We start from the raw sequence: 27,471 nt of genomic DNA, 5'->3' as shown, positions 1-27,471 counted from the left end.
AATAAAAATGCAGGAATGCCTGGGTGGCCCAGTCAGTTAACCATCTGCCTTTGGCTCAGGTCATGATCCCAGACTCCTGGCATCAGCCTCACATCAGGCTCCCCTGCTCAGCAGGGAGTCTGCTTCTCCCTCTCCCACTGTCCCTTCCCTTGCTTGTCCTTGCTCTCTCAAATAAATAAAAATCTTTAAAAAAATAAATAAGGGCGCCTGGGTGGCTCAGTGGGTTAAAGCTTCTGCCTTCGGCTCAGGTCATGATCTCAGGGTCCTCGGATCGAGCCCCACATCGAGCTCTCTGCTCAGCAGGGAGCCTGTTTCCTCCTCTCTCTCTGCCTGCTTGTGATCTCTGTCAAATAAATAAATAAAATCTTTCAAAAAATAAAGATGGAAAGTTCTCAACTGCTTAAGTTTAGTAAAACAGGTAACAATTTTCACACACCATTTCCACCTCTAAGTGCAAGCATATTACATTAAACTAATTAAAACCACAGATCTTTAAAATTACTTTCAAAGGCAATGTGACATTCACATCAGTATCTTCAGCCTACCCCCAATACAATTCAGAGATAAAATGAGAAATGAAAACAGACTGTTTCAAAAACATTTTAATGCATTTGAGTAGCATATTGTTAATTAATTACTTAAGCCCAAACAAATTAACATTCTGAGGCATCAGAAAAGGCAACTATGCTCTTCGATATGATCCCCCCTCACCTGGTGTCTGATAGTCACAAACCACTAGGCTGGTAGAATCATGAGTAACAGTGTACCTGCACTTCCTAAATTCTCAAATCCTTTAGAAAACATAAAAATAGCTGTAAGGTTGCCAAGTTTGGTGTTAAATAGGGTATTACATACTTTCAAAACATAGAATATGAGAGCATAAAACTATGCTTTGTTAGTACTGAACTCAAAGCATATACTAACTGGGAAATCCCTGACAATACTCTTCATACTGCACCTGCAATTATTTAAGTTTTTACAATGATAAATTATACCACTCTCTCATACCTATACCATACAATAGCAACATGCTAGCCAATGTGATAATTCTCTCATAAACTACAGACTTTTGAAGTTTGGAGGAAACTTAATCTAATCAGTCTTCTGATTTTATAGGTTTGACAATAAGAGGACTAAAGTGACTGAAGCAAGGTCATAAGTTGAAAAAGCAAGAGTTTTCTGGTTTACTTTAACAGCTTCACTGTAGAAAATACCTTATTCATAAATATTCCAGATAATGGCTTATTTAATTTTACTTTCTACCTTATGACTATAATGCAATGATATAATTATGAATAAATCTTAAGCTAAAGTTTATACATAATTAAGAGTACCTGATATATAAAGAGGCTTCATTTTTTAAAAAATCAATGACTTAAGGTATCATTCATGTTTATTTAAAAAACTGATGTCTATATTTATAGGTACAATCTCTTTCAAGAAGAGGTTGGTGTTTGCTTTATGACACCTCTTAAAAGTGCAAAAGATATGCTGTATGGTACTGAAAGTACAAAGTCCCCAGTTATGGAAGTTTTCTCTGAGTATTTATACAATACTGCCTGTAGTAAATTTCAAGATGGAAGATTTGCCCCACAGAAATACAAATACAGAGTTCTTACAGAGACAGTATATGCATTAAACCAGGGTAAAACCACTGACACTTAAACAGAAACTAAAGCTTGGTGTTAATATTAAAGATAAAAAAAAAGTGAAGTAACACAATGTAGCAGAAATCTGCAACAAACTCTTCAAATCACTTGAATTAATTATCTAATTAATTCAATTAATCTTAGTATATTAGAATACTAAAACTAATACATTATAATTCTATTGAAAAACCCGAATAGTATTAAAGAAAAAAGAAAAGGAAAACATCAACATCTGTTTCTTAATTGAGCAAGACTGGAATAATTAATTGCTAATGATTCATACCTTTTTTTTTTTTTTTTAAGATTTTACTTATTTTGCAGAGAGTGTGAGAGAGAACACAAGCAGGGGGAGTGGGAGCCCGATGTGGGTGGGACTTGATCCTAGGACATTGGGATCCTAACCTGAGTCAAAGGCAGCCGCTTAACCAATGAGCCACCCAGGCACCCCGATTCATACCACTGACGACTAATTCACATTATTATGAATGGCTACCAATTTTCCTTTGCACGTAGAATGGATGTTGCCTGACAGAAAACCCAATTTAAAATATGCAAAATATCAAAAAGATAAAAACTTTACTCAGAGACCACTGATAACTGCAAAGCACCAAAAAAGAAAGGCCTTTAATAAGTCACAATAAATATAATGTATGTTCTTTACTTCACTCATAGAATCACTGACTTCTTACTGAAAACCAATTTTACAGAGAATTTTAACAAACCTGATTATTTATTTTTGAAGTCCACAGTTGATGACAGCCTGAAATCAAAATAGTTTATAGATGAAGAAACTGAGATTCAAAAGATGGTTGAGCCAGAAACAAATCCAAATTTTCTAAACTAGGAAGCTTGCATACTTGTACACTGCTGACAGCAGGGGAAGGCAACCCTGACAACAGCCTGCAAAGACCAAAAAAAAAAATCTTAAAAAGCAAACACAATTCAAAAAACAAAAAAAAGCACAGCAGAAGCCTACTACAAGACCCAATGGGATTTCAGAGCACCTATTAATACTGAATAATAAAACCTTAAATGACGTAAAATGAACTCTAATTTAGAGAGAAGTCATTTGTTATAGAAATAGCCGTATTTAAAATGGTTAAAATAAAAAAGGGGGGAAATGCTAAAACGGGTAAATTTTCGGATACCTAAAAAATATGATGAGAGAAGCAGCCATTCTAGAAACCCGAGAGTTTTCTGGGTTTTACGGTACTATTTCGAAAATGTTCATACACCTCCTCACCCATTTTTTAAGAACCGGCAAATTACTTTTTTTTTTTTTTATACCGACACGCACACATATTTCCCCTTCTATCCGGTTTTAGCTACTAAAAGTTAACGGACCCCCAAAGTCCAGAACATTTTGTTTCTTCGACGTATTTGTCATCACTACTGCAAAAGCTGGGACCTGAAAAGAAAATACTGTTGTAGGAATAAATTCAATCAACGTACAAAATGGTGCTTTTAAAACATTTCCAAAATGACTGGGAGTTCTCCGTTCCCGTGGACCTCGACTTAGCTCCTTAAAAGACTAAAGATGAGCCAAATTCGCACACTTCCCCTAAGGCATATGGAGCTCTGAAGCCATCGCCTTCCTCCTAAAGAGTAATGATCTTCTCCTAAAAGGCCTGCGCTGCTCACAGCTCCTCGGAAACGTGGGTGAACTTCGAGACAGCCCTGGGATGAAAAGGGAAGAGCCTGGATTTCAGTTTTAGTCCAAAGGCCTGTAACACTTAACTAGGTACGACAGACGCTGTCTGTGAGAGGAAAAAGGTCGGAGTAGGAGGAAAGCCCGTTTTCAGTCTAATCTTCACCCCTATGATCCAGGCTCCTCGCCCGCAAGTCTCCGACCCTCACCTGACAAGACGTCAGGTTACTTCTTCCCCACCAATTCTGCCACCTACCCCGCATTAGCGATTAGTCTTACGATTCTGAAGCATCAAAAATCACCCTTGTTCCCTAGAGTTCAGGCCGCCGCCGCTGCCGCCATATTACAGCTTGTGCGGCAAAATGCGTCAGGGAGGGAGGTGTGCGCCCAAGTGAGAGGGCGGGGGCTGGCAGGGGGAGGATCGTTTCCCACGCCTGGGAGGCACGGCTGGAGGCCTTCTCCAGCTGCAACAGCTGCAAAGCGAGAGCCACGGCCCTTGGGGGGCTCGTTCAGGGACCAGGCAGCCCAGACACCTCGAGGCGAAGACGGTTGGCTCCGCCGGGCCTAACGCGTCGACTCCGCCCCTCTCCTCGGGCTCTTCCCGCTCTCATACCCTGGGACTGCTGCAAAGGACGCCACCGAAACAACACGGGCTTCGCGCCACCTACCTGCTCCTGTTGTCTTCACTTCCCGGGGTCCGGTCCTTTAAAGCGCTTCAAATCTACCGCCGCCAGAAAAGGCGCTAAAGCCCACTAACCGCCTCCCTCCCCCACAACCCAGTCCCAGCGTGGAGGGAAAGCGTCGCGCAGGAAGTACGTCACGGGTTGACCGCATCTCCTGGTATTCTCTTGCTTGCGTCACCTAGGCCCTCCCTGGAGTTCTAGGATTTTGATACCTGTTAAATAACTAAGTCATGGGTATAAATGCTTTTGGTGTGAGTTGATTGGGAACGTTTGTAACCGACAAAATGCCATATTCATCATGAAACGAAGTGCTTCATCCAATAAACTTTTATTCATCCTCTGCCAAGAGTATTGGGAAGGAAGATCTACCATTAAGGAACTTCCAGTTTAGCTTCCAGTTAACGCTGTGACACAAATTTGAAAAAGCAGAAACGAACAAAGTGCTAGCTTAGGAAAAGAGGAAATTACCTAAGGTATTGACTCTCTGCTTTAAGATTCTCACAGCAACACCATGATACAGGTTATTAATGCGTATTTTACAGATAAGGAAATCAAGGCTCAGGGATGAGAAGTGCCTCCTTCCCCCTAAATACACTGTTCCTCAATACCAAAGCAAATCTTTGACTCCAAATCCAGGGGTATCTAGAGAAAATAGGACATATGTTGCGATTTAATTATTTTAAGAGGCAAGCAAGTCCCTAGAATGTGTTAGAAATAAATGCCTCTGATATTTGTAGGGAAGCGGGCTGGCAACAATCGTTGTGGGGACGTGGGGTGAGTTTTAGCGGAACTAGCTAAAGGAACTTAGATTTTGTTATTGTATAGAAAAAAGCGTAAGTTACTGTTATTTAAGTTTTTCACTCGTTTAGGGTAGGTGAATTATCAACAACAGCTGATCATGTGATATATGTAAGGGTCTTGACCAATTTTAGTAGCTGTAAGACTGAGAGGACTATCCCCCTCCATATTCCCCACAACCACCACCGCCCTTTAGGCTTCACTGGTATTGCGGGAGAGTCACAGCACACCAATTCAAATGCTAATCTCACCCAGAAACACCCTAACAGACACACCCATAAATAAATATTTAATCTAGGTAGACCTTGGCGCAGTCAAGTTGATACAAAATTAAGCATCACAACGGGTGTTGCACAGTTTATTTATCTATTCTACTTTAGATGGATATTTGTTTTGTTTTTGAGTTTTATCTCTTATTGAATAAAGCTTCTGTGAACATTCTTGTATCTGGTATATTAGAGAACATATATTTCACTTATATGTTGGGTGCTCGCTTCGGCAGCACATACACTTATATGTTGGAAATATACCTAGGAATGGAATTGCTAGATTTCAGGATATGGATAGGATCAGTTTTGGTAGATACTGCCAAAGAATTTTCTGTAAGTGGTTGTACAATATTCTTATCGCATATGCCTTGGGATTCCAGTATTGGTGAGAGCTCTCATTTGCAAATGAACCCAGCTTGAGCTGGCTTAGGTAAAATTGAGAATGAAAACTGTTGCACAGTTTGGTGGTTTTAAAATATCTATAAATTCTCTAATGTAGCTTGCTTTTTTTCCCCCTCTAATGTAACTTTCTTTTAATGAATAGTAAAAGGCAGAGTGACAGCGTGATTTTGGAGACTAGATCATAAAAGGCATTTTAATTTCCTCCTTGCTGTATCTCTTGGATCACTCACCCAAGGGGAAATCAACTGCCATGTCAAGAAGACACTTAAGCAGACCATGGAGAAGCCCACGTGACAAGAAAAGCTTCTTGGCAAAAGTCAGGAACTAGGTCCTCCTGCCAAAAATCATGTGAGTGAGCCATTTGGAAGCAAACCTCCAGTCTTCCTTAAGGCTTCAGATAACTATAGTCCTTGTTGATATCTGACTTTAATCACACAAGAAATTGTGAGCCAGAACCATTCACTTAAACTACTTCTGAATTTCTGGCCCACAGAAACTGCAGGATGATAAATGTTGTTTTAGGTCTCTATGTCTTGGCAAGATTTATTACAATAGCAATGGATAACTAATACAGAGAAGAAAGAATAGATTGAATATCAGGGAACCTATCTCTTGTCTACTCGATTTATGTGTTTTTTGACTCCATTCTCTAGACTGAAGAGGTTACCTCACATTTTAATAGTCTAAGTCCCTGCCAGCTCCAATTATAAAACTCCAGAGAAGTCTTTGATTACCACTGTAGTGACAGACCCAAAATTTATGCTCCCACTTACATAATTAGGAGTGTTGCTGGGAAGTGTCTGACATGCCTACATTTTGTTTTTATGTCCCCTTGCATCTAAGTGAGGATAGGTGAATACTTTCTATCAGTGGAAAATAAGTGAAAATTATATATATTTCATCCAGGCCAAGATGTTTATAAAGTACCATGTCTTCTCCATGTTCTTTCTTCCTATTTTTGTTAGCTGGATCCAGAGAGTTTTAAGGTCCTGGGAGAGTATAAAAGAAGTATAGTTTTGTGAATCTCCATATAGAGAAAATTCTTCCACTGACTAGAGATATCCATGTTGGAATGTGATATGATCAAGATATCAAATTATGTTGATCTCAAAGGGAACCTGCACCCCAGTGTTTATAGCAGCAATGTCCACAATAACCAAATTGTGGAAAGAGGCAAGATGTCCATAGACAGATGAATGAGTAAAGAAGATGTGGTATTAAAGAGTGGAATGTCACTCAGTCATCAGAAAGGATGAATACTTACCATTTACATCCACATGGATAGAACTGGAGGATATTATGCTGAGCAAAATAAGTCAATCAGAGAAATATAGTTGTCATATGATTTCACTCATTATATGGAATATAAGAAATAGCACAGAGGGCCATAGGGGAAGGAGGGAAAACTGAATGGAAGTTATCAGAGAGGGAGAAAAAACCCGAGAGACTCTTAGCTATAGGAAGCACACTGAGGGTTGCTGTAGGGGAGGTGGGTGGGAGGATGGGGATATTGGGTGATGGGCATTAAGGAGGGCATGTAACCTGCATAGCACAGGAGGTTATAAGCAGCTGATGAATTTTTGAACTCTATGTTTGAAACTGATGATGTACTAAATGTTAGCTAATCGAATGAAAAAAAAAAGAAATCAAATTATGTTGGTTAAACCACTGACATTTGGCTTTATTTATCACAAAAGATAGGATTATCCATCTAGTAGGCCATGGACCTGAGGTAGATTTGGTCCAACATAGATTAGGTCATTTCAGTCTTTAGAGTATAAAGAGTGGAGTCTGATACCAAAAGAGAGGAAGTTGGTGGGCTGGGCTACTACAATTAACTTACCATTATTTTATTATTTTTAGAGATTTATTTATTTAATTTTCAGAGAGATAGTGTGGTTGGAGGAAGGGACAGAGGGAGAGGAAGAGAGAGAATCTTGAGCAGATTCCCTTCTAAGGGTTGAGCCTTATGTGGGGTTCAACTTCTGGACACCAAGATCATGACCTGAGCCAAAATCAAAAGTCAGACACTTAACCTACTGAGCCACCCAGGTGCCCCAATTTATTTTTTTAAACATTTTAGTTTTAAGTAATGTCTGTGTCCAACATGGGGCTTAAACTCTGAGATCAAGAGTCATAGTCTCAGGGCATCTGGGTGGCTCAATGTGGCTGGGCCTCTGCCTTCAGCTCAGGTCATGATCCTGGGGTCCTTGGATGGAGACCAGCGTCAGGCTCCCTGCTAAGTCTGCTTTTCCCTTTCCCTCTCCCTCTGCCTCTTCCCTTGCTTGGGTGCTCTCTCCCTGTCTCTCTTTTTCAAATAAATAAAATCTGAAAAAGAGTCACAATCTCCACTGATTGAGCCCACCCCAACTTACCATTTTTTAGAAGAATGAAAAATTTTCTTTCTACCTACAGAAAAATGACCAAGTAGGGCACCTGGGTGGCTCAGTCATTAAGCGTCTACCTTAGGCTTGGTCGTGATCCCAGGGTCCTGGGATCGAGTCCCGTGTAGGTCTCCCTGCCCAGCAGGGAGCCTGCTACTCCCTCTCCTACTCCCCCTGCTCTGTTCTCTTTCCGGCTGCCTCTCTGTGTCAAATAAATAAATAAAATCTTTTTTTTTAAGATTTAAAAAATTTATTTGACAGGGATCACAAGTAGACAGAGAGAAGGGGAAGCAGGCTCCCTGCTGAGCAGAGAGCCTATGCGGGGCTCTATCACAGGACCCTGAGATCATGACCTGAGCCAAAGGCAGAGGCTTAACCCACTGAGCCACCCAGGTGCCCCAAATAAATAAAATCTTAAAGAAAAAGAAAAATGACAAGTTATTGTTTATTTTCTTCTATATCACCAATCATATAATAAAAAGTCAAACTTTTCAAAAACATATGCTTGTTGTTGCATATATTTACAATATTGTAAAATTTTGAAAATTCCATAGAGGTTTAAAAATAATTCCTCCTAACCTTTTCAAATTCCTTTCCCTCGAGATATCCATTAATATTCTTTTCTATTCCTGTACTAACCTTTAAAACTTTCTCTCCCTTCCTTCAACAAAAATGAGATCCCATCAAACATATTACTTCTCAATTGCTTTTGTTTGCAAAAAAAATATATTACGAGCATTTTTTGATATCTATATACCATTCTACAGTATGGATATACTACAATATATCCAGACATTCTTCTTTTGAACATTTCAGTTGTTTCAAGTTTTGGTTAATACAAAAAATACTGTAATAAACATCTTTTACATATATCTTTATGTATTGATGCTTATAAATCTTTAGGAAAGATAGGCAGAAATGAGATTAATGCATCTCAGAATCTGTACACTTTTCAATGTGATGTATAGTACCAGATTAGTATCCTGAAAGGTTGAAGCACTTTAAGGTTGTATAAAAGTGGCTCTTTTCCTTGTTGGAGGTTGTTTCCAATTTTTTTTAGTTTTTGCCAGTATAATGGGTGAAAGAATGGTATCATCTTATTTTCTAATTTCCAGTCTGCCAGTGAGGTTGCCCTTTTTTAAAAAAATTGAATACCTTTAAAAAAATTTTTTTAAAGATTTTATTTATTTATTTGACAGAGATCACAAGTAGGCAGAGAAGCAGGCAGAGAGCAAGGAGGAAGCAGGCTCCCCACGGAGGAGGGAGCCCGATGCGGGGCTTGATCCCAGGACCCTGGGATCATGACCTGAGCCAGAGGCAGAGGCTTTAACCCACTGAGCCACCCAGGCACCCCCCAAAATTGAAAACCTTTTTAAAAATTGTAGTAAAGCACAATCTTAGCCATTTAAACAATTATTTATATATTTATTATTATTTTTTTTTAAAGAGCTTTTTTTTTTTTTTAAGATTTTATTTATTCATTTGACACAGAGAGATCACAAGTAGGCAGAGAGGCAGAGAGAGAGAGAGAGAGGAGGAAGCAGGCTCCCCGCGGAGCAGAGAACCCGATGCGGGACTCGATCCCAGGACCCTGAGATCATGACCTGAGCCAAAGGCAGTGGCTTAACCCACTGAGCCACCCAGGCGCCCTATTTATTTATTTATTTGAGAGAGAGCAAGCACAGTGGTGGGGGGCATGAAGAGCAGAGGAAGAAGCAGACTTCTTGCTGAGTGGGGAGCCTGATGGGGGCTGGGACTCCAGGATCATGACCTTAGCTGAAGGCAGAGGCTTAACCTACTGAAACACCCAGGTGCCCCAATCTTAGCCATGTTTATGTGTGTTGTTCAGTAGTTTTAAGTATGTTCACATTGTGCAACCAATCTTCAGAACCTTTTGTCTTGCAAAACTGTAGCTTTATACTCAATGAACAACTCCCCATTACCCTTTCTTGGCATCCCTTAGCATCTGCTCTTCTACTTTTTGTTTCTATGGATTTGACTACTCCAGGTACTTCATAAAACTGGAATCATACAATATTTGTTCTTTTGTGTCTGGCTTATTTCATTGAACCTAAGGTCTTCAAGATTAAACCATGTTGTAGCCTGTGTCAGAATTTCCTTTCTTTTTAAGGCTGAAAAAAATTTCACTATAAGTATATATGACATTTTCTTTATTCATTTATATGTCAATGGACACTTGGATTGCTTCTATACGTTGGCTCTTATAAATAATGCTGCTAAGAACATTGCTGTATAAATATTTGATCAAGTTCCTGCTCTTAATTCTTTTGAGTATTCAGAAATAAAATTACTAGATTACATGATAAGTCTGTTTAATTTTTTGAGGAAACACCATACTGTTTTTCTCACAGCAGTTGCACCATTTTACATTCCCACCAATAATACAGAAGAGTTCCAGTTTCTCCATGTCCTTGCCAACACTTGTTATTTTCTGATATTTTGATAATAGCTGTCCTATTGGGTGTGAAGTGGTCTTTTATTGCACTTTGATTTGCATTTCCATATTGATAAGTGCTGTTGAACATTTTTTCATGTGCCTGTGACCATGGAGAAATGTTTGTTGAAGTCCTTTGCCCATTGAAAGAATTTTTGTTACTGATTTGTATGAATTTTTCATATATTCTGGATATTAATCTCTTATCCGATATATCATTTGCAAATATTTTCTCCCATTCTGTTGGTTGCCTTTTCACTCTGTTGACAGTGTTCTTTGATGAATGAAAGTTTTAAATTTTGATGAAGTCAGGGATGCCTGTCTGGCTCAGTTGGTAAAGTGTCTGTCTTTGGCTCAAATCATAATCCCAGGGTCCTGGGATGGAGTCCCGCATCAGTCTTCTTGTTCAGCAGGGAGTTTGCTTTTCCATTTGCCTGCTGCTCGCCCTGCTTGTGCTCTCTTTCTCTCTCTCTGGCAAATAAATAAACAAAATATTTAAATAAAAAATTTTTAAAAGATTTTATTTATTTATTTGACAGACAGAGACTACAAGTAGGCAGAGAAGCAGACAGAGAGAGAGGAAGGGAAGCAGGCCCCATGCTGAGCAGAGAGCCTGATGCGGGACTTGATCCCAGGACCATGAGATCATGACCTGAGCCGAAGGCAGCGGCTTAACCCACTGAGCCACCCAGGCGCCTCTAAATAAAAATTTTTTATTAAGTCCAATTTACTTAGTTTTTTCTCTTCTTGCCAGTGCTGTTGGTGTTATATACAACAAACACAATTTTACTGGCAGAATTACTCCAGAAGAAAAAGCATTCAAGCTAATTTGTGAGGGGAAAAACAGTCTCTGATGTTGGAGAAATTGGTCTAATATTCATTGTTAAGACTCAATATTATTTCAAGCTAATCTGACAGGGCTTAAAGCATATTATCCTCCTGTTGGACATAAGCAATCTCACAGAACATTGACATTAGACAAGGTTACTCTGCCACACAAAATACCAAGGATTCCCCTCTCATTAAATGAGTAAATGCTACTTGTTTACTAGTTTCAACTTTATCCCCACGTTAGTCTGCTTTTCTATCCAACTACCTAACACCTATAGTTAGATGTATTAGATGCCCAGTCATAGAATTGCCCTGCTTCCTTAGAGCACCCAAGATAGAGCAAACTTTTCCTCTTTAGACCTTCCCCCAAATTACCCAGCCAAATCCTATAATAGTTTCTTTCTAATACTCTTTTACTGTGCAGCTAAATGATTCCCTGCAGTGTGCATTTTCCTTAGCTCCAACAAGTAATAAATCTCATCTTCAGGTTTCTTGTGATTTTTGGCTAAAGGGCATTGACACTTACTAGGAGGAAATTAAAAGCCACACTTTGTTAACCACTTTTTAACGTTTATAAAAGATGCTTCTTCATGATTTAAGTCATTAGCCAGAATACAATTTTATAGCTATGGACTTAAATTATTATTACCTTAACTTTGTACTTAGGTGTGATTTATATATAAATATGTATCTTATGAATGCACTAGACTGCAAGTAAAGAAAAAAGTTACTAACAGTGACTAAACAAAAAGGGTTTCCTTTCTTTACCTAAACAAGATTCCAAAGGAAGGCAAGCTTCTGGTATTTGTGTCTTAGGCCAGTCTCCTTACAATTCTGAAAACTGGTGAGAAGGAGATGAACAGGTCCCAACAGTGAAGAAACTGTCCTGGCACTATCGTTTAGGCCTTATCGTTGCCAGAGCTGGTCTGGCACTTGTAGCTCAGTGTAGGTTTTCTGGTGAACAGTTGCAGAGAACACCAACATGAGACAAGGCCACTGTCTGACTATGATGGAACAAGACAAAGACAAGGCCATTCCATAATCATACAGAGGTGAGATCAAAATAAAAACATTGTCCAAAGCACAAAAAATGACTGAACATCTACCTATCCTGGCTATTATGAGTGACTGCTCTTTTTTGTCAAATACAGCTGTAAGCTCACTTCATTCCTCCTGCCCTACAGACAAAGTTTATTAAGATACCCAATAATGGAATTATCTCTGCTTCCTCCACAGCATTCAGACAAGAGAAAAGCCCTGTTAACCTCCCCCAAATCACTTAACACAGGGCTGAATGCCATAGTGAGTTCTTTCTAACACCTTCTTAATTTGACATTCCTTGGGGTGTGTTCTGCTTCATTGCAACTGATCAGCAACCCCAACTTTAACTATGGGTCTCTAACTGTAGGGTATTGACACAGGTTATGCCCAGTTTCATCCTTACGCTTTTTCTAATGTTTGTTCTGAAACTCTATCTATTTTGTGCATTAAGGGTAACCTCAATCTTCAAATTTGTTATCAGCTGATCTGCTTCCAAACAATCTAAATCAGTGCTACTCAAAGTGTGCTGGCCATTAGTGGTTGTCTATGGTGTTGGAGGTGAGAGATGGAAAATGACGGCTGTTGGTTAGCTGGTGTCTTTTTGGACTTGTAAAAATGTTCTAAAATGAGTTGCGATGCTCCACAATGCTAAATTAGGAAAAGCATTGAATTATACACTGGAAATGCATAAATTGCTTGGTGTGTAACTAATTTCTCAATAAAGCTGTTAGAAACAAAAGTATGGTTCCAAAGACTGGCCTCACCATGACACAGAGGCAGAAATTGAAAGAATTTGCTCTTATAGCCATTTGACAGTTTTAGGTATGTTGAATATTGTAAGTAACAAAAATCCACGTGTTTTTTTCCGTTTGCCGTTTCAAATTTCATTTTCTAAATATTCATGTCTTATTATATATTATTTAAAAATCAGTCTTCCATGGGCTGGGAGAAAACCTCAGATAGTTGAGAAACACTGACCTAATGTAACTTAACAGTTTAAACGGTGTTGTCGCAGAGGCTCTCAATGTGGAACTACCATGCCCAGAATGCCCCGCGAATGCGTAGGCGACGTCCGTTCCGCTGGCCTCGCCGCTACGTCCCCTGGGGCATGTAGTACGTGCCTTCCGCTGAGCATGCTGTGCTGTCCCGGCTTTTTTTCCTGTTTGGGGGACTGGATCATCAGAGGAGAGGTGATGTCTCCCGAGGAAAGGCTGCAAACTATGTAATATCGGGGGGCGGGAGGGAGTGACACAACCGAGCCTGTTACATCACTTGTTGGGGACCAGAAATAGCCCTGACTTACGAGCCATCGTGACGAGCCTTCCCCGGAATCCTCCAGAAATGTTGGGAAATTGTTGAGGGAAGAGCTTAATCTGCAAGTCCGGGCCGGTAGCGGCGGCAGGTTTTCTTCCGCCCAGCACGATTTCTATCCGAGATGCAGGGTATTGGATTTTTCCAGTGCTTGGAGGAGGGCCGGCGTGAGCCCACTCCTAGTGAGGACGGGGGAGATCACTTTCATTGGTACAGGACTTACTGTGCGCCCCGCGTGGAGAATGCTTGTCATTTACACAGGGTGTCACTGTTGACCCTGCACTGATAGTCCCAAGGCCTCTCCTTTAGTTAAATGACTTCCCCAAGGTCATTTATCTGGGGGTAGAACTGGAAACTTAACACGTTGGTTTTCTAGCCATGGGCTGGTTCCCTTCTCTGTTGTAGGCAGACAGGAGCATTTTGAGGATACCCTTGCTGTGTACCGGGTTTTTGTGTACGTGTGTACCCAGGTTGGCTTAGGTCAGCATGCTTACTGATAGACACAAAGTACCAATACTGTCTTGTTTTTGTTTTTCTTGTGGACAGCCTAGCATAGCCATAGAGAGGAATCTGAGCCAATCTTTCAGTGTTGGTTTTGTTGATCTAAGGAGGTGTTCCAAGTTGAAAGAGTTGAAATAATTGAGTGACTGTCTCAGCTCCACAAGTGCTAGATAGTTTTTTAACCTTTTTGAAAATAGCTTTTATCTGTAAAATGCAGATGATAATATCTACTTGATAGGTTAGTTGAGAGAATTTAACAGGATGGTATATTTTAGAAGTCCTTTGTGAAATATTGCAGAATTGTTAGATGCTAAGATTTTAGTCCCAGCTTTTCTTTTGTTTCAAAATTAGAAATATAAACATTTATAATATATATTTAAAACAAATAGTCCTTTTTCATAATTATCTTCTTATATTGCTTCATCATGTCTTGATACATTTCTTGATTTCTCTGTATTTCCTGATTGGAGCTTTAATCTTCTTACTTACTGATTTATACTGATCTAAGGTCAGTAGTGATCAAACCATTAGAGTTCTTTTAGAGTACCAGAAGAAAGGAGAAAGAAATTATCCTTAAAGTAAATAAACCAGAAACTATCTTTCTGAAAAAAAATTTTTTTAAAAATTTTATTTATTTAACAGAAAGAGAGTGCACGCATGCAAATGGAGGGAGAAATGGGGAGAGGGAGGGAGAGAATCTCAGGCAGACTGGGTGCTAAGGGCAGAGCCCAGTGCTGGGATGGATCCCACTCTGAGATCATGACCTGAGGAGAAAGTAAGAGTTGGTTCCTTAATCGACTGAGTCACCCAGGTGCCCCTAAAAAGATTTATTTATTCATTTATTTTTGTAAAAAGTTTATTTATTTGAGGTAGAGCAAGTGAGCATGTGAGTTGGGGGGTAGAGGGAGAGGGAGAAGTGGACTCTCTACTGAGTTGGGAGGCAGATGCAGGACTTCATCCCTGTACCCTGTAATCATGACTCAAGCCAAAGGCAGATGCTGACTGACTGAGCCACCTGAAAAAAAAATTTTTTTTCAAAAAGTGTATAGCTCTGAATTAATGGCTGTTCCTTGTAAAAATGTTAAAGGTGATTATTTATTGCAAATAGTTTGACTTATTTGTTTAAAAAGATGTTTCTGAGTATAGGATTTTTTTCCCTTCTACTTTTATGGTCATATATATATAGGTCACATATATATGTGGTCACATATATATGGTCACACATCTATATATAGATATAGAAAAATATTTTCTATATCTATATATAGATACAGAAAAAAGATATAGAAAAATGTAAAAAAATTTGTTAAATCTAACATATATATAAAACTATATATATATCTATATCTAAATATATCTATGTATAGATATATAGTCATTTACACAGGGTGTCACTGTTGACCCTGCACTGATAGTCCAGAAAAAAATAAAATTTTTTTCAAAAAGTGTATGGCTCTGAATGGCTGTTCCTTGTAAAAATGTTAAAGGTGATTATTTATTGCAAATAGTTTGACTTATTTGTTTAAAAAGATGTTTCTGAGTATAGCAAAAAGATATCTAGATATATCTAGATATAAATATATAAAACTATATATATCTAGATATACATCTATAAAATCTATATAAATATATAAACTATATATATCTAGATATACATCTAGATATATATCTAGATATATATAGTTTATATATATATATATATATATGTTAGATTTAACAGATATTTTTTTAAATGGAGTGCAGAAAGAAGTCTCTTTTCATGGACACTTAGTTTCAGACCAAATCCTGCTGTTTGCTTCAGACTAGAACAAAGCCTCTAGTTAAAGCAGAAAAAGCTTATGACTTTAATTTGAATTTTGGAACTAGTTTGGTATTAATAATACTAGTATAACCATGTTAAACCAATCCTTTTACAGAAACTGCATGTTGGAATGGGATTTGGAGTTGTCATAACGGAAGCAAAATACATGAAGGAAAAATAGTTACCTTCTAATCAGCATGTTGCACCTGACTACTAGTCGCAGATGGTTTTTGTGACCTAAGAAAATTTGTGATGTAAATGAAAAATTACCTTTCTTTTAGACTGGTTGTTTGTAAATATGCTTCGTCTAAGAGCAGTTTTTCCGTTCTCTCGGAGAGTGTTTCAATTTCGAACCTGCAGTTGTAAACCACTAATTAGCCAGATGATTACATGCACAGATGAAGAGCAAGTATTCGATCTTATTGGAAAAAACAAAGCCATACTTTCAGATAAACAAGTGGAATGTGCACTGAATATACTTTGGCGGTTTCAAAAGCAGAAGACCAGCTTTTTCAAAAATACTGAATGTATCAGAGACCATCCCCAATTTCTTACTCTTCATAGTTTAGCTACAAGTGAAATGGAATTCATGAATGATGATACGCTAGTGAATGTGTTGTATATCACACAACAGTAAGTAATGTGCTTTTAGATTTTATAGAAATCACTGTAGTTTATATTTTAATTTTCTAAAAATCTCTTTAAAATGAAAAACAGTGCTTTTTTTCTATAGATAGTTTTCCTGATCATCTAATACTTTTAAGATGTTTAGAAGATATTCTTTGATTTTATATGATATATGTATATCAAATATCCTGTTGTGCAACCTAAATATGTACAATTTTTATTTGTTAATCAAATTCAGGAAAGCTGGGAAAACATTAACAACAAAAAAAGAAATTTTACATTGTTTGCAAGGGAATCCAGCCTTTAGAAGAACTGGATTTTCTAAATAAAGTATTTGGCAGATGTGTAAGACAAAAATAACACACAAAAGTTGCAATAAGTTTGTTTCTTAGCCTTATTCATGGAAAAACAGCAGTTTTCTCACAGAATTATCCAACCTGTATATCAGTATACATTTGTTTTCTCAGTGGTCATGTTAACTTGGAAAATGATGAATAAGACAAAATTAAACAAGTCTTTTTTTTTTTGCAGGACCTTTCAGAGCCTTTAATATATTAATATATATTATAAATACATTATATTATAAATAAGGTCAGTTTCCAGACTTACTTAACCATAAAACATTGTGTAAAATACCTCAGAAGACTCGTGTCTATTAGGCAGATGGAGAAATGCTGCTTGGTGATGATTTGTCTAAAAACTATATTTCTATGTTTCCCTCCTAGGTCATATTTTAATAATGGAGGGATTTCAAAAATAGAATATATTTTTTGTTTTTGAGTTTTAGAAACAATATGTAGCTTAGTTTTGCTTTATGACTCAACCTGAAAGTCCTTGATTTTTAGGAGACAAACTTATATAACCTTAACATTATAAAGATATTGAAAAAAAAAAAAGATTTTTATACCTACAAAATACAGTATATGTGGCTAGTTATATAGAAAGTATTCATTGTTAATGAAGATATACTGGAAGAGGGACTCTTATATGTTGTGGTGGTATAATATATATCAAAAACTATAAAAATATCCTGGATCCAATAATTTTGCTTCTAGGATTTATCCTAAGAAAGTAATCTGAGATATATGTAAAGGTTATTGTACATTGATACTCACCTCAGCATTATTTGTAATATTGAAAAACGAAAATTCTAAAAGTAGTTGTGTGTTTAAATGATATATTCACATAAGGGAATAGAATACAATGTTTAAAAATTGTTGTGAACAATATGTCATGAGCAAATGTCCGTAATATAATGTTAACTTATTGAAAAGGCAGGATATAAAAATGTAAAAGAAATATGTGTATTTCATATATGTGTAAGAAAGATAACTGGAATGAAATGCTCCAAATTAATGATGGTGGCTATTAATGAGTACAGACCTATAAATGATTTTTAGTACCCTATTCACGTTTTTCTTTATTTTATGAACTCTCTCCTATAAAAATATTTTTGCAATCAGAAAATTAATATATACATTATATATACTTTTAACATAATATATATCATTGAACATTTTCATTGTTCAGTGGAAGGCACTGAACAGACAAAAGAATGAGAGAGGCATGGGATAAAATGTAGATGTTTATTATATTGTATCAATGAAACAAAATATATATTTTTTAAGATTTTATTTATTTATTTGTCAGAGAGAGAGCGAGCAAGAGCGAGCACAGGCAGACAGAGTGGAAGGCAGAGTCAGAGGGAGAAGCAGACTCCCCGCGGAGCAAGGAGCCCGATGCGGGACTCGATCCCAGGACGCTGGGATCATGACCTGAGCCGAAGGCAGCTGCTCAACCAACTGAGCCACCCAGGCGTCCCTCAATGAAACAAAATATTAAAAAGAATGAAAAATGAAAAAAATGAAATGAAAAATGAATGAATGAAAAAAATGAATGAATAAAAAAATATGGGAGTGAACCATAAATAAGGACTGCATAAGAGTAGAATAACTTGAGGTTCACTTTTGCGTTCTTACTTGCGTAATTGTTTTAAATAATTTAAAAGTGTTTATGTATGGAAAATGATTTTCTCTTGATTTTATCAAGGTGTGCTACTGAGGCCCATGACCTGGTTGCAGTGCTAGTTACAGAAGCATGGAGAAGACTGGAAAGGCAAGTACTCTATTTCATCATCTTAGATGACAGTTATCCTATTCAAGGTTAGCTCAGTAAAATCTTATAAAGAATGGGGTGCTGCTGCCTACCTGTTAAGCTTCACTGAAAAAAAAAAAGTAAACCCATTTAGGTTGAGGATTTTTTGATTATGTAAAGGAAAATAATAAGGAATGTGTATTTTCCTAAAGAGAGAAAGAAAATACGAATATTTGCTCTTTAAGAGTGGGAACAATGTGCTTTTCCACATATATAATTAATCAAAATATAAGTAAGGTGCAGTAACAGCTATTTGGCTTTTTGAATCTTCTTTTCTGGAAGATTCTGCTTCAGAAAAAAAGATTCAAGGTGCTTGGCTGACTTAATTGGTAGAGCATGAAATTCTTGATCTTGGCATTGTGAGTTTGAGCGTAGATTGGGAGTAGAGTTCACTTAAAAACAAAAAAAAAGAAAGAAAAAAAAGAAAAGATTTTCTGAGTGATAAGCAAGAAAAGAAGACACCAGTTTACTAGAAAGGAAAACTATTTAACATTGTTTAGCAGCATGTGCAGGTGCTTATTTATTACTTCTTCTTTATGGAGAGACAGTGGACATGGCTCATAGGTGACTTAGTTTTCAAGTCTACTGCTGTGAATATGATCAGATCTCTTTCCTGTACATAGCTATATTTGTAACATGTTGCCATAATCAGTAATGAACTAGAAAATGTAAAATTTGTCCAGGGTGTTCTTATGAGTATAGAGAAGTCTATTCTATTCAAAATTTTCTTATATATACTATATAAGAATATGTGAGAAACTCCCATTTATTAAAAAAAAGGGGGAGGAGGTAATAACAGACCTTATTTTGGAATATGTTTAGCTATTTCTGAAAATTTTGCATAGCCTAATCCCTTTTTAACATAGTGATTCAGGATAGCCTATATCCATTATTAGTGGAGTATAACAAATGTTAGTGAAAAAAGGGAAAATCAAAGTGGGAAAGAGAAAGGAGGATTTAAAAACTACAGAAAAGAGAGGTGGTTCAAGATGGTGGCACAGAAAGACCCTACTCACTCTACCAAGTACACACCAAATCTCCAGATACCTAGGGAACAACTGTCTCAGAAAGGACCTGAGGACTGGCTGAACAACTCTTCCACAACAAATGATCCAAGGCCATCTTGAGATAGGTAGGAGAAGTAGAGCCTTGTTCTCACCAAGAATCCCACTCCCTACTCAGTGATTCGAAAGAGGGAGGGATCTATCCCTGAGGAGTGAGGGGTTTGTGCCACACATCAGGAATCCAACTCCTGGGACCTGTACCACAGAGATGAGCTCTCAAATGTATGGCTTTGAAAACCAATGGGGCTTACATCAAGGAGACCCAAGGGTTGTGGGGACTGTGCTCTGAAAGTGCTCACACACAGACTTACTTGTCCTGGGACCCAGCACAAGAATAGCAGTTTGGAAGTGCCTCAGCCATATGTGATGGATTCACTGGGTAAGCTTTAAGTGCCTGCTAGAAGGACAGGGGTCTATTGGAATTCTCTCTGTGTCTAGAGGCACACTGGTGGGCACCATTTCTCCACTCTTGTACCTTGCTAGCACCAGAACTGGCATGTGCTATTTTTGCATTCTCCCTTTACCTTATAAAAGCTGTTTTCCCTGTCTTTTGTTCTTCTGTGATTCTGCCCCACCAATCCTATTGTACCAACTTGCCCTGACTCAGGGCTCCCCGCAGCCCCAAACTGCTAAAGATGGTAGGCAGCTTTGTCTTGGCCTGGTGCTCCTCCTTGGCCCTGCCAAGGCTGGCAAGTATGGCAGTCCATAGAGGGAAGACCCTTTAAACACCTGCCTCTAGTGTCCATGCAGGCTTATGTTTCTGGGACCCATGGGACTGAACAAATCAGAGAGTTCTTAATACCCACAAAGCACTATACAGATAAGCAGATTGTAATGTCCCAGTCTTCCTGTGACCACTCCTTCAAGACTGAAGAGATAGGTATGTTGTCTAATACATAGGAACAGACACCAAAAGCCAAAGAAAAATGAGAAAACAAAGGAATATGTTCTAAATGAAAGAAGATAAAACCCCTGAAAAAACCTTAATGAAACACAAGTAAGTAATTTACCTGACAAAGAATTCAAGGTCATGGTCATAAAGATGCTCACTGATCTCAGGAGAAGCATGGATAAACACAAAACTTTAAAAAAGAAATGGAAAACATAAGAAAATATAAACAGAAGTCATGGAACTGAAGAATATAATAACTAAACTGAAAGACATAAAACAGAGGTTCAACAGCAGACTAGATGAACCAGAAGAAAGGATTAGTGGCTGAGACGAGGGGAGTGGAACTTACTCAAACAGCAGCAAGAAAAAAAAAAAAGTCGAATTAGCTCATGGGGGCCATGGGACAACATCATGTGAAATAATGTTCTCATCATAGGTGTCCCAGAAAGAGGAGAGAGGGATAGAAAACTTATTAGAAGAAATAATAGCTGAAAACTTCACTAACCTGGGGAAGGAAACAGACATTTAGATCTAGGAGTCCCAAAGAGTTCCAAATAAGGTGAACCCAAGAGATTCACACCAAGACACATTATAATTAAAACATCAAAAGTTAGAGAATCTTAAAAGTAGCAAGAGAAAAACAGCTTGTTTTGTACAAGGGACTCTCCCTCTTACCCCCAAGCCCAAGATTCTTATCAGGTTTTTCAGCAGAAACTTTGCAAGTCAGAGGGGAGTCATGTGATATATTCAGAGTGCTGAAAGCAAAAAAACTTCAAACCAATACTATACCTGAGAAGGTTATCATTCACAATTGAAGGAGAGAAAGTTTTCCAGACAAACAAAAACTGAACAAGTTCACCACTACTCAACTAGACTTTTAAGACATTAAAGGTACTTCCAAGTTGAAAAGAAAGGCCAATTGGTGACAAGAAACATATGAAAGTAAAGAACTACAGCCAGAAAACAGATAACAAAATGACAATGAGTAGATACCCATCTATAATTATTTTAAACATAAATGGACTGACGCCCACTTCTAGCTCTGTGGCCTCAGCAGAGTTGCTTTAGGTGTCCTGAACTGCATGGCAGAGCGGTGGCTCTGGTGGGCAGCCAGTAAGAACTCCATTGAGTGCCAGTCTAGGGAGAACTGGGGGACTGGAGGCTGGGCTGAATCTTCACCAGACTCTCCACCCAGGCAGAGCCTGGCTGCCAACCCCTCTGGCTATAGGCCCCTTGAGTTCCCAAACTGGTCCTAGACAGATGGCTCCCCTGCACTTCCAGTGAAAGGCTAGGTTCAAAGAAAAGCCCAAAGGGAGAAGTTTGCAAGATGAATTGTACTGCTGTCAGGGGAAATGGATGCTAGGTTGCAGGCATGGCAGCTTAAGCCGTAGGAGAAGTTGCAGAAAGACGAAAAAGAAAAAATGCCCTTAAACCTGATGGGGCTCTACTGCAGAACCTACTACTAGGTCAATAAAGAGCAATTCTGATCTCTCTTCCCCAGCCTCTCTGCCTTTCTTTTCCATCAATTATGTGCCACATCCTAGCCAGAAAAGAACCTTCATGTTCCCCATCTGTCTGCAGAGCACAAGATCACCACCTAGAGGGGTTGTCTCAGTGCCCTCATCCCTGGCTCCATTTCAGTTCAGCAGAATCTTGCTTTTGGATACCTACCCCTTTTGCAGGCCATAAGGCTGCACAACTATGAACACTAGCTGCTCTGTGAACATGAGGAAGGGGAAGCAGTTTTCCTGGTTTTAGCTAAGGACGTAAGCCTCCAATAGCTCATATACGGCTCAGGCCACATATGGTTATTCATTTAATAATGTTTTGATGAAAAGAGCAAACCCCCAACCCTCCAAAACGGACTAAATTCTTCAATCAAAAGATATAGAGTGGCTGAATGGATTAAAAAAAAAAAAAGCAAGATCCATCTATATGCTGCCTATAAGAGGCTCCCCTCAGATGTATTGACACATACAGGTTAAAAGTGAAGAAATGGAAAAAGTTGTTTCATGCAAATGGAAACCAAAAGTAAGCTGGGGTAGCTATTCTTACATCAGACAAAGTAGACTTAAAATAGACTAATAAAAGAAAAAGGTGGGCATCACATAATGATAAAGGACTCAATCTAGCAAGAAGATACAACATTTGTAAATATTTATGCACCCAACATAGGGGCACCTAGAAGTATAAAGCAATATTAACAGATCTAAAGAGAGAAATTGACATCAATCCAATGATAATAAGGGCCTTCAATATCCCACTTACATCAATGCATACAGGAATAATAAGGAAACATCAGCCTTAAAACACGTCAGGCCAGATGAATTTAGGTATATGTGGAACATTCTACCAAAAAGCAGCAGAATACATATTCCTCTCAAGTGGAACATTCTCCAGGATTAATGATATGTTTGGCTACAAAACAAGTCTCAAGAAATTTTGGAAGATTGAAACCCTCTCAAGCATCTTTTAAGACCACAGTGATATGACAGTGGAAATCAATCACTAAAAAACCTGGAAAAATTACAAATATGTAGATATTTAACAACATGCCACCAGACAACCAATGGATCAATTAAGAAATTGAAGGAGAAAGGTGCCTGGGTGGCTCAGTGGGTTAGGGCCTCTGCCTTTGGCTCAGATCATGATCTCAGGGTCCTGGGATTGAGCCCCACATCAGGCTTTCTGCTCAGTGGGGAGCCTGCTTCCTCCCCTCTCTCTGCCTGCCTCTCTGCCTACTTGTGATCTCTGTCAAATAAATAAATAAAATCTTAAAAAAAAGAAACTGAAGGAGAAATTTAAAAAATACCTTGATAAATGAAAATGAAAATATAGCTTTCCAAAATCTGCAGCAAAAGCATTTCTAACAGGGAAGTTTGTAGTGATAGAGACCTACTTCAGGAAACAAGTAAAATCTGAAATAATCCAACTTTCTACCTAAAGGAACTAGAAATCAAAGAGCAAAGGAAGCCCAAAGTTAGTAGAAGGAAGGAAATAACAAAGGTCAGAGAAGAAATAAATGACGTAGAGACTAAAAAGGGGCACCTGTGTGGCTGGGTGGGCTAAGTGTTTGACTCTTGGTTTCAGCTCAGGTCGTGATCTCAGGTTATGAGATTGAGTCCCAATTGGGCTCTGCTCTCAGCATGGAGTCAGTTTGAGATTCTTTCTTGCTCCCTCCTTCTCTGCCCCCCCCCAACTTGTACGCATGCTTGCCCTCTCTCTCTCTCTCAAATAAAAAAATAGACTAGAGAGAAAATAGAAAAGACCAGTGAGGGACACCTAGGTGGTTCAGGTGGTTAAGCATCTGCCTTTGACTCAGGTCATGATCTTGGGGTCCTGGGATTGAGCCCCACATCGGGCTCCCCACTCAGTGGGAAGCCTCCCTCTCCTTTTCCCCCAGCCCTGGCCCACTTGTGCACTCTGTCTCTCAAATAAATAAAATCTTAAAAAGAAAAAAAGGAAAAGATCAATGAAACTAAGCTGGTTTTTTGAAAAAGTAAACAGTTGATAAACCTTTAACTATTTACTAGGAAAAAGAACTTAAATAAATGAAATCTGAAATGAAAGAGGGAACATTATAACTGATACCAAAATAATACAAAGGCTAGTGAGAGGCCAATAAATTGGACAACTTAGAAGAAATGGTAAGTTCCTAGAAACAGTCTTCCAAGACTAAATAATGACCAATTACTAGCAAGGAGATTGAATCAGTAATCAAAAAACTCCCAACAGAGTGGGAGACGAACCATGAGAGACTATGGACTTGGGAAAACAAACTGAAGGTTTTAGAAGGGAGGGGACTAGGGAGATGGGTAAGCCTCATGATGAGTATTAAGGAGGGCATGGATTGTATGGAGCACTGGATGTTATATGCAAACAGTGAATCATGGAACACTGTTTGTTCAAAAACCAATGATGTACTGTATGGTCACTAACATAACACAATAAAATAAAATAAAATAAATGAATGAATGAATGAATGAATGAATTTTGAAAACTCCCAACAAACAGGAGTCCAGGAGAAGACAGTTTCAATGGTGAATTCTACCAAACTTTCTTTTTTTTTTTTTTTTTAAAGATTTTTATTTATTTATTTGACAGAGATCACAAGTAGGCAGAGAGGCAGGCAGAGAGAGAGAGGAGGAAGCAGGCTCCCCGATGAGCAGAGAGCCCGATGCGGGGCTCGATCCCAGGACCCTGGGATCATGACCTGAGCCGAAGGCAGAGGCTTTAACCCACTGAGCCACCCAGGCGCCCCTACCAAACTTTCAAAGAGGATTTAATTCCTATTCTTTTCAAGCTCTCCCAGAAATCTGAAGAGGAGGGAACCCTTCCAAACTCATTTTACAAGGCCAGCATTACTCCAATACCAAAAGCAGACAAGGACACTGTAGAAAAAGAAAATTACAAGTCAGATCCCTAATGAAATAGATGTAAAAATCCTGAACAAAATATTAGCAGGCCAAATTTAATAATACATTAAAAAGATCATATACCATTGTCAAGTGAGATTTATTCCAAGGATGCAAGGATGGTTGAACATCCACAAATCAATCAATGTGATACACCACATTAATGAACTGGAGGATAAAAATTATATGAACATCTCAATAGATGCAGAAAAAGCATTTGACACAATTTAACAACTACTTATGATAAAAAAAGAAAACAAAGCAAACTCTCTACAAAGTTGGTAGATAGGGAATGCCCCTCATCATCATAAAGGCCAAGGGCAATGTCAACAAAAGCAAAATAAGCCTAGTAGACTACATTAAACTAAAAAACTTTTGCACAGTGAAGAAAATCATCAACAAAATAAAAAGGCAACCTACTGAATGGGAAGAGATCTTTGCAAATCATATATCTGAATAGGGGTTAATATCCAAAATATATGGAGAACTCCTACAACTCAATAACAACAACAATCTGATTAATTAATTAACATGGATAGAGAACCTGAATAGATCATCTTCCAAAGAAGACACAGATGGCCAATGGGCACATGAAAATATTTCTAACATCACTAATATTGGAATTGCAAATCAGAACCACTGTGAGGTATCATCTCACTATTGTTAGAATGGCCATTATCAAAAAGACAAGAAGTAACAAGTGTTGGTGAGGATTTGAGGAAAAGGGAGCCCTCTTGCACTATTGGTGGGAATATAAATTGGTAGAGTCACTATGGAAGACATTATGGAGTTACCACAAAAACTAAAAGCAGAATCACCATATGATCCAACAAGTCCACTTCTGGGTATTTATCCAAAGTAAATAAAAATACTAAAAAAAAAAATGTATGTTCATGGCAGCATCATTGATAATATTCAAGATATGGAAACAACCAGAGTGTCCACCAATGGATGAATGGATAAAGATGTGGTGTGTGTGCATACATGAACACATACATATAATATTACCCAGCCATAATAAAGAATGAAATCTTACCATTTGTAAACACATGGAGGGACATTGTGGATATTAGGCCAAGTAAAATAAATCAGACAAAGACAATATGATTTCATTTATATATGGAAATTAAAAAAAATGAGTGAACAAAAGAAAACTTACAAAGGCAGAGAATAGATTGATGGTTGCCAGAGGGGAGTGTCGTTGGAAGATGGGCAAAATAAGAGAAGGTGGTGGGCAGGAGGTACAAATTTCCAGTCACAAGTCATAGGGTTGCAATGTACAGCATGGTGACCTTAGTCAATGATATTATGTTACATATTATTATGTAACTTTATATGATAACAAGAGTAAACTGGACTTACTGGGGTAATCATTTCACAGTGTATATAAATATTAATTCATATACAAATATCAATAAATGTAAATTCATACTGAAACTAATGTAATGTCAAATGTCAATTACACCTTGATAAAAAATAAAATGAAAACCATGGAACACAAAGAGCAAAATACATGAACACAAAGAGCACAAATACATGTTACTAAATAATGAATTGATGAACCAAGAAGTCAAATAAATCAAAAATAACATTGAAACAAATGAAAATTAAAAGCCAAGTTTCCAAGATCTTTGGGATGCAGCAGAAGTCTTGAGGGAAGTTTATAGTAATACAGGCTGACATCAAGAAGCAAGAAAAATCTCAAACAATGTAACCTTACACCTAAAGAAGTTAGAAAAAGAAGAACAAACAAAACCCATACTGAGCAAAAGGAAGGAAATGATGAAGGTTAGATAGGAAATAAATGATATAGAAACTAAAATATACAATAGAAAGGTCAATGAAACCAGGAACGTGTTTTTTGGAAAGATTGATAATATTGATAAACCTCTAGCTGGAGTTATCAGAGAGAGCGAGCAAAAGAGAGAGAGAAACCAAATAAAATCACTAATGAAAAAGAAGAAATAACAACCAACACCACAGGTAGTGTTTGGGTGGCTCAGTCACTTAAGTGTCCAAGTCTTGGGTTTTTGGCTTAGGTCAAGATATCATGGTTCTTGGATTGAGCTCTGTGTCAGACTCCGTGATTAGCAGGGAGTCTGTTTAGGATTCTCTCTCTCCCTTCCCCTCTGCCATCCCATTGCTCATGCCCTCTGTCTCTCTGTAAAATGAATAAAATGTTTTAAAAAGAGTACCAACACCACAGAAATACAGACAACTATAATATGAAAGCCTATATGCCAACAAATTGGACAACTTAGAAGAAATGAATAAATTCTTAGAAACATATAACTTACCAAAACTAAAGCAGGAGGAAATAAAAAATTTGAACAGACTGATTACCAGCAATGAAACTGAATCAGTTAATCAAAAAAATAAAAATCAGAAGTCCAGGACCAAATGCCTTCACAAGCGAATTCCACTAAACATTTAAAGTAGAGTTAATATCTATTACTCTCAAACTATTCCAAAAAATAGAAGAGGAAGGAAAACTTCCAAATTCATTCCATGAGGCCAGTGTCAACACTGATACCAAAATCAGATAA

The 27,471-nt window shown here is 37.9% G+C and overlaps 2 protein-coding genes and 1 pseudogene across 8 annotated transcripts in view; 2 read left to right on the top strand and 1 right to left on the bottom strand.

The window, feature by feature from the left end:
• PPIG (peptidylprolyl isomerase G) overlaps nucleotides 1-4,108 on the bottom strand; it is a 54,050-nt gene extending 49,942 nt beyond the window's left edge. Inside the window, exons 1-3 of one of the 7 annotated variants that reach the window (XM_059394126.1) lie at nucleotides 3,966-4,108; nucleotides 3,102-3,326; nucleotides 2,372-2,409 (exon numbers count right to left, since the gene is read on the bottom strand). The gene's annotated coding sequence lies outside the window, so the exon portion shown is untranslated. Of the gene's footprint in view, nucleotides 1-2,371; nucleotides 2,410-2,506; nucleotides 2,550-3,101; nucleotides 3,327-3,553; nucleotides 3,869-3,965 lie in introns of those variants that run through there. The other 6 variants (XM_059394128.1, XM_059394127.1, XM_059394124.1 and 3 more) reach the window with 6 other exon arrangements.
• A 9,153-nt stretch (nucleotides 4,109-13,261) lies between these two features.
• The window catches only part of FASTKD1 (FAST kinase domains 1), a 55,147-nt gene continuing 40,937 nt past the window's right edge, over nucleotides 13,262-27,471 (top strand). The window contains exons 1-3 of the mRNA XM_059392776.1: nucleotides 13,262-13,350; nucleotides 15,889-16,406; nucleotides 18,450-18,515. Of these exons, the coding sequence (XP_059248759.1) occupies nucleotides 16,072-16,406; nucleotides 18,450-18,515 (401 nt within the window). The 5' untranslated portion in view covers nucleotides 13,262-13,350; nucleotides 15,889-16,071. The remainder of the gene's footprint in view (nucleotides 13,351-15,888; nucleotides 16,407-18,449; nucleotides 18,516-27,471) is intronic.
• LOC132013332 (large ribosomal subunit protein mL52-like) lies at nucleotides 20,363-22,100 on the top strand (annotated as a pseudogene).

Source organism: Mustela nigripes, chromosome 3, assembly GCF_022355385.1.
Source record: "Mustela nigripes isolate SB6536 chromosome 3, MUSNIG.SB6536, whole genome shotgun sequence".
Classification (NCBI taxonomy): Eukaryota; Metazoa; Chordata; class Mammalia; order Carnivora; family Mustelidae; genus Mustela; species Mustela nigripes.
Note: the sequence above shows the minus strand (reverse complement) of the source record. Positions and strands in the feature narration are given on the sequence as shown.